This window comes from Diadema antillarum, unplaced genomic scaffold (genome assembly GCF_040938485.1).
Source record: "Diadema antillarum isolate AM-2024a unplaced genomic scaffold, OU_Dant_1.0 seq00000768_RagTag, whole genome shotgun sequence".
Lineage (NCBI taxonomy): Eukaryota > Metazoa > Echinodermata > Echinoidea > Diadematoida > Diadematidae > Diadema > Diadema antillarum.
In genome coordinates this window covers 2,288,603-2,303,353 of record NW_027271658.1, presented here as the reverse complement: position 1 = coordinate 2,303,353, position 14,751 = coordinate 2,288,603, and the positions used below count along the sequence as shown (strand labels likewise).

The 14,751-nt window shown below is 38.2% G+C and overlaps 1 protein-coding gene across 1 annotated transcript in view; it reads right to left on the bottom strand.

Moving 5' to 3' along the window:
* The window catches only part of LOC139738806 (D-beta-hydroxybutyrate dehydrogenase, mitochondrial-like), a 49,355-nt gene extending 34,606 nt beyond the window's left edge, over window positions 1-14,749 (bottom strand). Inside the window, exon 1 of the mRNA XM_071649443.1 lies at window positions 13,784-14,749. Within this exon, the coding sequence (XP_071505544.1) occupies window positions 13,784-14,120 (337 nt within the window). The 5' untranslated portion in view covers window positions 14,121-14,749. The remainder of the gene's footprint in view (window positions 1-13,783) is intronic.
* Window positions 14,750-14,751: the final 2 nt, after the last annotated feature.

The following is a 14,751-nucleotide window of genomic DNA, read 5'->3' as shown; positions in this document are numbered from 1 at the left end:
TAAGAGAAATATGATACATCAAATCAAAACTTTTGAGGGGTTTAGAATAAGCGAACGAATACCTTGTTCACTAATGCCCAAAAGTGTTTGTATTATTGTATTACTCTAATGCTTTCTTACGGGACGTTTTACAAAATTTTCGATTAAGGGCATATCATCAACATCCCATAAATGAAAATAGTTCATGACGGGATTATTCTAGTATCAATTTGTAAACTAGTAAAGGGAATCAAGAACCTGCCGCACGCAGGACAGGTAACGACTGAGTAGCATTGTCAAATATGATGAGGCAGACTGAATGCCAGTAACAGGTTTTGGGCATCGACTTTGTTGGGTGACGTCTGCTCACTGAATATAGTAATTCTACTCACTGCAACAGCATATTGTTCCTTACAGCTCAGGTATGATAATTTGAACAAGTACTTGTCTCGAGCGAATGCGGATGAATATGAATTGAAATGCCTAGTTCTGATCTTTGGTTATTAATCAGACATACATTTCCGCCTTCAAGAAAGCGGCAATCATGCGATAAGGTATAACTTTTTATTTAGTCTTATTGCAATGTCGAATGCGACATTTTAGATAGATAGAAAGATAGATAGATAGATCGATAGATAGGTGGATAGATAGACAGATATTGGTTTATTTCATCAAACAGATAAAAAAATGAGCCTCATTACATTTACTACAAATACATTTCTCTTTCAAAATACAATTTTGCATCGAAACTAGTTACACATAAATTTTCACGACTGAAGGTGAAATCAACTGATTTAGAACATGAAGAAACAAAATATACCTACAGTTGCATTCACACATATAATATATGTGTGAATGCAACTGTATGTATATTGTGCATCATGTATATAGTACATGTATACATGTACACTAACCTGCTATAGTGATAACACGTACCAAATTTCAAATCAAATACTCATAAACTATATGCACCAACGATATATTGATACACTTTTTACTATAAAAAATGATCCCATGAGGACATACTGTTCGAATATTTCTTTAAAAAAGTGCTTTAAACGTCAAAGAAAAAACTATACCAATCCCAGGCGCAAAACTTTGAATCCATCGCTCAAAAATATTTGGGATGTCAGCCAAATCAGCTAGCAATTTGTAAAATTTTCACCGAAAGAGAGAAAACAAAATAAGAGAAAATGCTGCCAACATGGCAACACATCGTTCAACAGTATTTCAAATACTAATTAAAACTACTTATACTTTTATGTAGTTTTTTTTTATTAGAAATGCCGCTACCCTGACAGCACACATAAGCCCTGCATATCCATATATATCAGCGGCCACGTATTATGCCAAACCCAAAGTTAAATACTCAAAACCTGAGAAAGTTAGCTCAAACTATGTATTTTGGATGACTTAAACTCCAACGTTGCCGTCATCGCCAACGCCGTCCCCGCCGATGTCGACAAAAACACATTTTTACCTCATTGTGGTAGTTTTCTGTTCAATTCGAAATCCCTTCACGCACACACACACACACACACACACACACACTCAAAAGTCTTTCACAGTCGACGCCACATCCACCAGACAACTCAATGGAGTGGAAACAGCACTGCCAGTCACTTGACGTCCGCTACAAGAGAAGGAGCAGACAGTCGCGTGTGCAATACAAATACCATATATCGGTAGAACTCTCAACACGACACGTCATTTAACTTGTCCATAAATTTTTTGTCATTGACGTGTCACGATAACTGTGACAAATGTTGTGTCCAACATAATTAGATAACGTATAGGGATGCCATGAATGCAGTTTTCACTTTTCTGACTGGAGGAGTTTTTCCAACACGCAACAATGAGTTCAGTTATGGTTAACAATATTTCAGTATCAGAATTAACATTGACTTAAACAGGCACCTTTTTCCCTCTGTCTCGAAGAAACTTGACACAAAGCCTTAATATGCCTACTATCAATACCAATATCTAATCCGTGGATTTCACTGGCGTGCAAATGAATAAAAACAATATTTTCTTCTTTCTTAAAAGTTGCTTATTGTCTTTTGTTAATTAACAGTATTCACTTGTCAACATGATAATCTCTATTGAACGTGGTTCCATTCTAGTAGTGATAGCCGATAGTGGTATTTATCATATCTCCTTTTTTTTTACTTTAGGGTGGGGCATGGAATAGCAGTGTTACACACTGACAGATGAGTATGCTGCAGTGAAATGAATAAGAGTAACAGGTAGTACCTACTCAATACATCACGTTCGTAGTTGAGAGAGACAAGGAGTTGAATAACAGATTACTATGTAAGGTAATTCTCTAAAACATTAGACATGACCATGTTTTATTTTTCTAATAATCCAGCACGTGGTCTTCAAGTTTTTCGTGTCACATGATCAATCGCACTGCTTGTAGGTAAAGTACTTTTGACAAGGCTAGACTTGTCGGAAGCAGAACTCGCGGAATTCTGACGACAACCTCAACTTCATTCACATTTTAATCAACGATTACAGGCAGAGGTGACCAGTTGCTCATTGGAACATCATTACACTACTAAGGTTGTGCTAACGTTGATGGGGCGCTTAGAATTGACAACGTCTCCCAAGTAAAAGAGCATGCCAGCCTCCTGTGCTTGATTTGATTCTTCTCATCCTTATTACGCTTTCTATGTCCTGGGATGTTTCAGGTCGTTAGCGTCAATCGGCGTGTGTCGCCAAGAGAAATCGGTTTGCTGAGGTGGTGCTTAAGGTGGTCCGTCGCCAGCTAAACCAGCCCTAATTTGTTGCGATAGCGTTCCAATGTGCCTGATACCATGGTTATATTACTGTTCGTGTCCTTGTAAAAATGACGAACTAACGAGCAGTGACAATAGATCCATCGTGGGTCGTCCATCTGTGTTCAAAGAGGCGGTTTTAATCGACGTGAACAGGCCAAGTAAACATTGCAGCCCCACACATTGACTGTGATCGATGACTTTGCTCATAGGCAGGTCTTTAAGCTGCGTTGATTTGCATCATGTCTGGAACATGACGGTCTGTAGGGGCCAAACGTATGGCGTTATTGTAGCAAGAGTTAGTCTTTCTTTTGGTATCAAAAGTACCTTGCAAATATGCATGCCCTATAAAATCACATCTACCACGTGTGTGTGTGTGTGTGTGTGTGTGTGTTGTCAGAAATATATCGTATGCCAAGAGTGCAAATGTATAAAGGGTTTCCGCAATGTTCATGTGATACTTGCTGGTTCAAACTTCTCCAGTAGCGTTGCATGATTACTTGTGACAGATTTTTCCGAGGGGCCTTCGTTTTGATCAACGAAAGAGACTTTTCCCACCTCCCTGAAACTGCGGGCTCGGGGCAGGAGGTGGAGACAAACTGGCTTGTCAAAATGAATTAATGATGGACGACAAGTAGCCTAAATTGCGCTGAGCTTGGGGACACAACTAGATAGCCGACATACCACTTGGTAACATTGATTGTTTGTCTTGTAGTTTAAAGTTCACTTGTCACCGTCTATCGTTTTTTCTTTTTTTTTACTCGTTTCTCTCCTTTCAATGATCAGAACGAACATCTTCAACACAAAGACTTGTCATAATCTTCAAGCATCACATCCTGAAAAAAGAAATACCACAGTAAAAGTTGCATGGTTAGTGTTTGTAAGGCATGTTTCATTCAATTATGTCAAACTCGAGACAGACTAAGGGGACTTACAGAGATGTTGTATGGTACTAACTCACCAGAGTCATATGCTGAAGCGAGTTGTAGAGGTCCCTGGTCGTTCGACGTCTTTCGTCGTGCTCTCTTTTTTATGTAATGTTTCCATCGTCTTGAAAAAGTAATGACAGATTTTGACGGAAGGCAATAGAATCATCTATGTACAATACCCACTCGATAACGATCCCTATCATTGGACAGTAAAGTCTGTCGAATGTAAATGTAAGACACTTTGGTAAGAGGCTTTATTACAATGGCTACGATGACATCAACGAAGATAATGGAAATATAGTATACAACATCATGACTATACCTCTAAAACTTGTGTAGCATAATTATTATGTTTGAATTGGATACTGATGAGAAGCATTGCTCCGAATCAAAAGAAAAGTACAATGTATTCTCAGCTGTAGGCATAATAATTATATATATTCTGTATCAATACAAATCAATATTTTTTTCGTTGCTCATTCTTTACATCATAATCGATGTCTTTTTCACAGAAACACAAACGATTATAATACAAGTTGCTGCATCATGTAAGGTCTTACCAGTGGTTCTGAATAAGTAATCCGGATTCACATTCCTCAGCCGTTTTTGATGTCATCTTCATAAAAAAGTCGCATATTTGCTCATAATATATTTCACAGCATCTATATCTTTCACGCATACATTAGACACAATTGGTACCTCCAAGGGGATTCTATACATCACTTCTTTTAAAATTCTGTGAATTCTCCGCTAAAGAGTACGTAAAACTATTTACTTCGGATAGAAGAAAATGAAATGAAAGTTCATTTTTGTCAGGAATATGAGAATAATGAACTTATGAATGCATTTTTCTTTTCTTTCACTTCTTCAGTTCCATTGCAAAACATAATGGCGATTTCCCTCTGTTGATATTCCATTATAGGCATTGACTCACGTAGGCAAGCGTTAAGGGAATAAGGAACACATTCGCGAATATGTATGGGAAAGACTGACTAAAATGCTTTTGAGGAAGAGCTAAGTAGTATACAACGGATACCATATAAATAGGAGTCGACAGCATACAAGTAGCCAGAGGCTTGTTATTTTCGACGTTAGCCCTGTATGGGATCCCTAACTTTTTGGCAGATCAGGAACGATCTTGATTTAACATCGAGTGGTTTCTTTAACTACACCTTGTTAGGTGAACATATCAGTAGCTAGGTCACGGAAAAAATACAGATACAATACCAGCAGATCTAAATGAGGTGATTTCAACTATAAATAACATGAATTCAAATATTTTCGGAGTGTATTTGACTAGGTATAATATTGTAGCAACAGACGTAACGAAATGGGAATCTTCCGGAAACCCATGGGGCTACAACTTGAATTTATGTCGTATCACACACTATTGAAAAAGAAAATAGCACCAAGAAATTTAAGATATAAAGTCTGAATAAACCTAGTGAGCCTAGTTTTTAAGTTCATAATATAATGGATATTAGATGAGATTCAGAGCTAAATGACGCTACAGAAAGTTTGCGAAAAGAGCCTCATATTTTTATACATTCTTGTTCATTTCATCCCATATAACCACTTTATAAAAGGATCAGTTCCCTGGTAAGTCTATACCTTTGATTTTCTCTAAAATTTGAATGCACAATCACTCATGTAAAACAATCAGACACATAAACACACTCATTGATGACTATTAACAATTCTTGAGAAAAAAAAATGACAGTCAAAATAATACATTCACACCGTGGTTAACTTATTTCACACGAAGGAGATGGTTGTGTTTGTAATGTTTGAGAACGCAAGAATTATCTACTGCCACACGTGCCTGGTGTGGGAAACGCTTCAAACACAGAGAAAGGAAACCACGGCAGAAAGAACTGGAACGATTTCTTGTTGACAGGTTAACTAACATTCATTTTCTCCCTTAGATTTACCAGGATGCCTTTTTTATTAACATACTGCACATCTATGTGGTGAAAAATGATTCCAACTTCACGCAATCAATGATCATTCAAATTTTACAGAGGATTAATACTAAGCTCACTCTTTTAGTAAAACATGTGAAACGTTAAAAATATGTATACAAATGTATATCTTATTAGGTCCAATTTGATGAAACATATATCACTCTCTTTGATTTTTGGTCGTTGCGCTATATAAGTGTATATCATTATTATTATTATCATTATTATTATCATTATTTACCATCATCATTATTGTTATTACTATCATTATTATTATTATCATTATTATTATCATTATCATTACCATCATTATTATTATTACTATCATTATTATTATTATTATCATCATCATTTTCATGCAATAAAAAGCCAACTTGCACACGGTGTGAGATGCACTCTAATTGTTATTGCAAGTGCATCCCCTAATATATCAGAGATGAAATCTTGCTGATCTAACGACATGACTGTACATTGAACTCAGAAATAGTTCTTTTTATTCGATCCTTATACACGCCACCATGCTAATCCTTGTCATGAAGAAGCATTAGTTTTCAACTTCCTTTTGTGCCTTGTAACAGAAAACCTAGAGAGAACCAGAGCAATATACAATATATTCGCACCAATTTTGATGTGATGTCTTAGATAAATGTGACCGTGCACCACAAAACGAACAAAAAGTCACACACAGTGATTTTGTGTGAGGACTGAAAATAGGTGAAATGAGTTAACCAAACCAATCTTGAGTTTTTCACATTTTCTGAAAGAGCAAGTCTCTTTCTATATCATATCAAAATTTGGGATCATAAAACAAACAACAACTTATGTTTTCAGCAGTTTTTCTCGACCACTTTTTGGTGGAATAGTGTGATTAGTTGTGTCTCATAGAACCCTCTTCCCATTTCTCAAAAACCCTGTCCATACACTTCAATTTCAATTCCAATAACATTGGAGAGAAAAAAATTGAAAATTAGTATTAAACTATTTACAGAATGTGCTAATGAAGCATGCTCAATTTCAGCTTAATCCGATAATCCCTTCATTGTTGTTGCTCCAGTGGTCAACATCCTGTTTTTTGTCCAATTCATTCCACAGGCAATACCAGCACAGCTTGGTAAAGATTAAGCGCTTGACTACACCCTGTACTTCAGAGCCCGTTTTCTCAGTTCACACTTTTACAGAGTGTGTCCTTTCTTTCCAATATTTTGATAGGTTAGGAGAGTCTATTTGAATTGAGTTATACATCATTTTAAAGCTTATAGTCTGCTCTTTCAGAATCTACTCTTAACTACAAATCCATGTCTGGCGACTTTTTGTTTGTTTTGTGATGCAGGGTCACAAATAAACTTCAGAGCTCTTCAACGAATATGCGCATTCAGGATGGAACGATGGAATTACGCTTGGATTTCTTGAAATATCTAGAGTGAACTAATGACAGGGAGACAAAGGAGATCTTTGAAAGTTTCTGAGCGACGGCGGACTGTGATGGTGTGATGGTGAGGGAGGCTCACCTATATAGCGGTTGATTGTAAAAATCAGAAATAATGTTGTTGTTGTTGTTGTCCATTTTCCATCTGTGAAGATGGCTGGATAGCCCATATTCAGCTACACTAAACTGGTCTTCCATGGGGTCCAGTTGGATGTGGGGTGGGACCACTTCACCGGGTTAGACACCCTGCTCTTTGCGATGAATGAATGAAGCGGGATCTTTTACGTGCATGAGCTGTGACTCTCTCATACACGGGACCTCCATTTTATGTCCTATCCGAGGGACAGAGTGTTTTGCCTCTTGCTAGAGGGGACGGTATGTTTACACACAACATTGCTCAGTCCAGACTCGGGTTCGAACCCGGGCCGCGTGATCGTGAGGCAGACGCGCTACCGACTGAGCCAACTCACCGTAAACTAATGATGGCATCCATTTCTTTACTTTGCTAATAAGGGTCTTTCCATTCAATCCAAAGTTATAGGTCATTAACCTTGTGAATGGAAGTATAGGTATAGTCGCATCATTCTTTTTCCTCCGTTGTTAGCGTTCGGCAAGGCTAGTTTCCTGTACAGCACGGTGACAGTTGTCTGGGGAATTTGGTAGGAAAAGGAATTATCGCTTGTAAGAGAGGCGAATCGCCCAACAATGTACAAGGACAAGAGACGTGAAATATAGATCTATTTAGCATTGAGTAGTCTAAATTTCAAGAATAATAGGAAGCAATAATGGTCATAATTTGCACAAACCTGCGCAATGTGTTACACTAAGTCAAGCTTGAATGTGCTTTACAAATGCAAATAAACAAACATTGTTAGAAAATTGGATGTGAAAAAAAAATCCAAACAAAATAGAAACGTTCATTAGTAATTAAAAAAAAAAGTTGTCCTTGATATTCAAATTTGATGGAAACATAAAGTATTAAGTTATTGGGGCACTGACCAAAAGTCATAATGTAAACAAGTGTAAAGTGCACAATGTGACACAGCGCTTACTAATGTCCCATTACACAGAGCTTTTCTTCTTCTTCTTTTTCTTCTTGTTTCTTCTTCTTCTTCTTCTTCTGCTTCTTCTTCTTCTTCGTCCAGTCACCCACTGAAGTGTATCGTACCACAGTCCGATGGATGCTTTTATTGCTTCTGTTTGACAAATTGCCATACATTGACATAAATAACTCTAAAATAAACCTGAAATTTATCGATCTGGTGCACACTTTTTGTTAGATAATATTATCTAGATTTTTCCCAAAAAAAGCAACAAAAATGAATATTCAGGGAAATGCGAATGGCGGTATCTCAGCTCTTTATATTCTGCGCGGGCGTCTTCACTGTGTACATCAAGTCCCTTGAGGTGGGTGAGAAGCAATATGACGGATATCAAGCATTTGTAGAATTGAAATGACACGATCAGAGGCACAATTCTTTTTTGGAATGTTCGGAAAATTGTCAATCCCCAAAGTGTAGCCATAGTTTATGCATGGAGGGCAGGCTAGCTAGCAGGAGGAGGGTGTGGAAGGGGATATTTTCCAACCCTTCCCATAGAATTGAAATGAAAATATCTCGTATACACAGTTGGAATTGATGGAATATTTGGAAAATTGTCAATCATAAAGGTGTAAATCTATGGAGGGAAACCCAGGGAGGTATTCAAGGTTAGGACGAAATCAGAAGGGAGGATTGATCTCCCTCTCACACGAGGGAACTTACATGGATTTTCGGAATTGAAGTGACAGATTTGGTGCACAGTTCTGATGAAATATATTAAATTTTGCCAATCTCAAAAGCGTACTATGTCCATGGCAGGGGAGGATGTGGAAGGAGGTATCATCCTCCTAGACGAGATGAATTTTGCATGTTCAAAATTGAAATTCATTCATTTATTATTCATCTCGAACAAAAACATGCAAAAACATGTGCTCATTTTGGATGAAACATTTGGAGAGTTTTCTATCCAAAAACACCCAGGAATTTTACGTATCTCGGGAAATGTTTGTTTGTTGTGCTGTTATTCTATTTTTTTTGGGGGGGGGGGAGGGGAGGCAAAATGATATGTTTGAACCCCGCCCCCCCCCCCCCCACACACACACACCTTCACTCATGTGTACACAAACAAGGTGTAGCAATTAAATTTGCATACTTCCCGAGACTGTTGTTGCTCTCTTAGAGTCATTACACATATTCATAAAGTTAATGGAGTAAGGAAAAATCTACCGTCTACTCATAAAAATGAAATGGACAAGATTCATACACAGTAGACGGCGTATCCTATTTTTTAAGCTTAACGCCGAGCTCCATCTGTAAATGAGCTTATAAGATTGAGCAAAGTTAACGAAACGATATAATCATTTCTTTTCAATCAATCATGGAAATAAGCTGATAAATGAGAAATTAACATTTCGCATGTCATTGGGATGTCGTATATATCATCTGAGACGTACGGCTCTTTTCCTAAAGATAATCATTTCTGTCTTCATAATTCTACAACAATTTCCTTCAAAGAATACTATTACTCTCTGTAAACTCAGAAAAGAAATTTGGCACAGAACTTTGGGTGCCATTAAAAAGGGGGAAAAAAAGGACTTGCGAAGAGATCACCTCATCGCGTTTACCACGTCCTTGTTAACAATAACAACGAGGGCCACTTTTTTTCTAAGAGATGTAATTATGACACTTCAAAAATTCAGAATTTTGTTGCATTTCCTCCGATTTTATCAAAATTATGACTGTTCAGTTTGTTCGACTAATGAACTATGTAAAAATGAGTGCGAACATGTAATGGGATTTATCTTTTATACAATCATACGCTTCGTGCGCAACAAGTGTGTTTGGATTTGGCAGATTTAAACGTTACCAGCAACGTCGTACTGTAACAGTGCAGTTAAAGTTGTCTTACACTTGCACTCGCGGGCATTGCCTCTTTGTGTGCGTGTGTGTGAGTGTGCGTTCGAGTGTTTGTCGGTCTGATATCTGAACTTGTTTGACACAATCACTTACCCGAAATGCTGATATAAAATATATCAGTGTTTACTCTGCCATGCTCCGAAAGACATAACAAGTTCTTTGAGACGCAGATACTATACGCGTTGCGATACGAGGGTATACAGCTGCTGGGTGGAATTGAGTTTCACTAGCATCGGAGAAAAGATATGAAGTTGAGCGGTGGACATCATTCTTCTGAAATGTATGTAACTCTTCCACACAATTGCAGTGAAGCACTGAAAATGTGTCCTTATCTATGGCCATTAAATGCTGTGAGAATGACATGACGTGAAAGCTTCGTTTGAAATGTTCACACCTCAATCTGAAGTAATGTTTACATCAGTGTTTAACATGAAAATACTAGAATGCAGAGCGTCATAGTTTCGGCATTGAGCAAACTCGAGCACACGAGCTCTACAAAGTTACTTCTATCTGCTATACATGCGGATGGGACATTGTCACAAAGATACAAATTTCTTATCCAGTCCTCTTATCTCCATATCATTTTCGTACTCATTTCATTTTTCCTGATTTTAATTACTTTACTTTGAAGACTTTCCGTTTATCTTAATTTTTACTGATTTTAGAGTGGACAAACACACAAACAATCAACAATAATATGGTACAAAACAGTGCATGAAATTAGAATGAACACTTAGACTTTATACATAAATAACATTACAGAAATATAGTCAGAGTACCTACAAACGGTCGGATGGACTGAGGCTTCACCTATAGTTTGCGACCGTTTAGACAAATGTCACAACATAAACACAAAGCTAAAATGGGAATACATGTACTTGCTAATAATAAATCTTTCTGAACATGAAAAATATGAAACAATAATCATATCATGTAAACAATATTATCATCACACAAGTGGAATTTATAAGTGATGCATCTCAGATTCGTGGCATCACGCTAATTAGCCTGGATCTATAACCGCTGTAACAACGACCTACTTAGCGAACTTTGCATATGCGCCTACTTAAGAAATGCCCTACTGAGTCAACAACGCCAGTCAAAAGTTCATGTTTGCCTTCTTGGATATGTTTTTCAAAGACGAGACATTATATATGGATCGCACTTGATAGGCATTTTCCTCCCTCCCCCCCCCCCCGCCGTCTCTCTCCCTCTCTCTCTCTCTCTCTCTCTCTCTTTCTCCTTTATCTGCGTCAGTCTGACTCGCTCTCTCTCTCTCTCTCTCTATCTATCTATCTATTATTATCTATCTGTTGCTCTGATAATGATAAAGATCATCTCAAAGTCATAACAATTTTGTTCAGTTTTCGACTTAGACTGGACTTGCTCAGCTACAGTAGCTGGTTTGTCATATTTTGGCACATCTTAAATCTAGTTTTCTTGTATTGCCATTTAGTCTTTGCTTGGGTTTTTTTGGGGGGTGGAGGGGGCTTGGTTTATTTGGTCTGCTTTGTTTTGTTGGGTGTGTGCGTTCGCGTGTGTTTGTTTGTTCTTCATTCGAGGTGTGGGAAAGAAATATGAGGAAAGGATTGGTCATGTTATTGCGAATAAATCTGAAAATTAAGAATTATGTATCCACATGGAAGATTTGGGTCGGTTGAATCCTACAGTTATGTCCAATTTTTTAGATTCTTCGATAGCAACCGCTATACACTAACATTAATGACGACTACAGGTTTACATCAAAAGAAATTTTACGCTGCATATCCCATGTAGCTGGTCTAAGCACTATTTCCACAAACAATTCGTTTCCCTCCCATTGGAGCAGTGCATGACGTATCTGGTATAGTTCATTCCCTTCAGATGGAAACTTCACTATGAGCAGAAAATCATAAATATCATCGAATAAAATCGTCAAGTAAGCTTTCAATGGAGAGTGAGGGTATTCGAAATGTGCTACTTTCATAATAATAGGTCACTGACCTCTAATTTGCTAAGGAGGTGCAAGAGCTCTTGTGGCGAAAAGGTCTACAGTTCGTATATATAGGTATTATACCTGATCCTTGTGTCTATTATCTCTCAACATTGGGATAATGAGATTCCACGACAACTTACAAAGGAGAAAAATAGTTTTCCTGGAAGCACTATGTAAATGAAAATTTATTTGGAAATGCTCTAGGCGACGCAAGCATAGAAAGTTATGGTGACATATACACACTCTCATTGATGCACCTTGGAAAATGAAAATTTGATTTGATGAAAACAAGTTGAACAAAGTATGGTAATCGAAGAGGCGTAGGTTAACGATGATTTAAAGGAGGGGAAATGAACCCCACAGCAATGGTCACACACAAATAAAAATAAATATATTTACGATTAAAATCATTTCTAACTCCTATGTACATGTAAACGTAAACGCAAATAGCGCCCTGCAATATTCTAAACTACACTGTTCTATTAAAACACATAAGAATATATCTATATAGACGCGTATGTTAGTTATATACAGATGGTGAATTTTATAACAAGATTCGGATGAATCGAATTGCTACCACGTAACATTTGATTCCCTTAGAGCTCACGGTCGTGAACTCTACTTTCTGATTCTTGCATGGGTATGACCCTGTGACAGTGTGCTTAGTCTGAACAGTGGAAATTAGATCTACAGTGCAGTCAGATTTGGATGACATCTGTATGCGGTAAATAATATTCTTTTGGAGGCAACACAAGCTAAGTTCTCTTGAGTGCTCCAATATGATGGTGGAAGTCAAGCACAAAATTATAGATATACGCTAGAATTTTTAACTTCTTTTTCTCGTTCCTCATTCCTTTTCTTACTTTCACAACTCCTCCCTTTCATCTAAACCCTCTTTTATTCTCTAAGGGAAAAGAGGGATGGAGGCAAGGGCAAGCTAACAAATTGGAAATTTGAAAATGAAAGACAGGTATTAGATTCAAGTTTGATAGCGTTTTAATCAGTACAGTCTGTAAAGGTGTTTAATATAGACATATCTTTATATTACGAATGTGTGTATATTTCACCTCCACAATTTATTTGTACAATATTTCGGTCACTATGCTATAGTTCCTTTCTTTTACCCATGGAAAGCAATTCCCTGTATTATCAGACATTAAAGTATTGAATCTTGAATATCATTTCTATCCAGCATCTGGTCCCAGCCTAGGCCATATTTATAACCTAGACAAATGAATGGTATAAATACACGTTAGTTACAAGAGCAAATGGTACATGGCTCTTACATGAACTACTCTTGGCAAATTCATATGCCCTCGAGCAATTCTATTTCACCTCGCTGGGTAAGCACTTGGGCTGATTATGCATTTGTTGTGCATATAATATAGTACAGTGCGTTCAAGATCATGTACTATCTATTCATAAAATGTATTTATATTGCGCAGGTCACGAACGTCATGTCACAGTCACTTCAGAGAATATGTAAATTCGAAATCCTTCTCGTTTTCGTCCTTCCCACAATATATCCTTGCAAGTTTACCGAGTTTTCTCATAATCTTAGATGTAGATGGCTATGGGATCTATCAAAGTAACTCTTCATCCGTGAGTGTATTCGTCCAATTAATTAACAATTTCTTTTGGTTTGCGGTGTTTCAAGGTCTGCCCATTTCCCTTTCAGACACGGACAATAAAGTTTTATCTTGCGAAAGAAATGATTTATTAATAACTTGATTATCTATCAACTTTTACCGGACGTTTCTAGGAAAGCCTACTGACCTTTCTTCGGGTCTGGCAGATTTGTCTTCACGTATTCTACGGCTTCCTGTACATCTGAGTCCTTCGTCACGTCCATAGGGATCACATGAAGTCGTTCCGACCCCTCCTTCCGAAGCTTTGCAGCCCCTTCTTTTTCAGGGTAAAGAACGCCTGCGAACACCACCATGCCCTCCTGGTCGAACCGTTTAGCCATGGCGTGGCCAAAACCTGTGTCACAGCCCGTGACGACCACGGCCCGGCCCACGGGGCTCAGAAGCCGCTTAGGCCGGATGTGGCGGATGACCAGAGCAGTAACAATGACGACGGATATGACAGAGAAGATAATGAGGTAGCACATCCTTGTTGATAATGAGGCGAGTCAGAGAAATTGGTAAAAATATCCTGCTTTGAAACGGCGGGGTTTATTTCCTCTCTTTTTTTTCTTTTGACACAAGTGTAAATATACTTTAAAAAGAGGACGGAGGCTCCGATCTTCCCATTGCTGCAGGATGAATGTAGTGAATAAAAGAAATTGTTCCTATTTTGGCATTGCTTTTGTTCGGTCAGGTTGTAGTTTGATACCTTAGATATGCCGGACGGTCGATTTACATTCAAGGAAGGGACAGAGCTTTGGCGCGTGCCGTGGCCGCACCTCTGACACGCGATCCGTTGAACACGATACGACTGCCACGGGGCACGATATTAGAACACTGCACTAACACAGCATGGTGAGTCGGATTCAATAATCCAAATACCATCAACATAAGACAGCGAGCTAGATGGACAAACTTGGCCGACTCCTCACATGCCCGGTTTCCTGACTGACCTCGGGGAAGCTCGCACAGACCTTTCAGTTTCTTCTACGACAGGAAACTGACTCCTTCCCCAGCACCGGTGCGAGAATTTATAGGCAAAACCATCACGGGCAGCTCCATGTAAGGGCAACACACCTCGCGTTTTAACCAGACTTACGCTCGCACATATAGCTC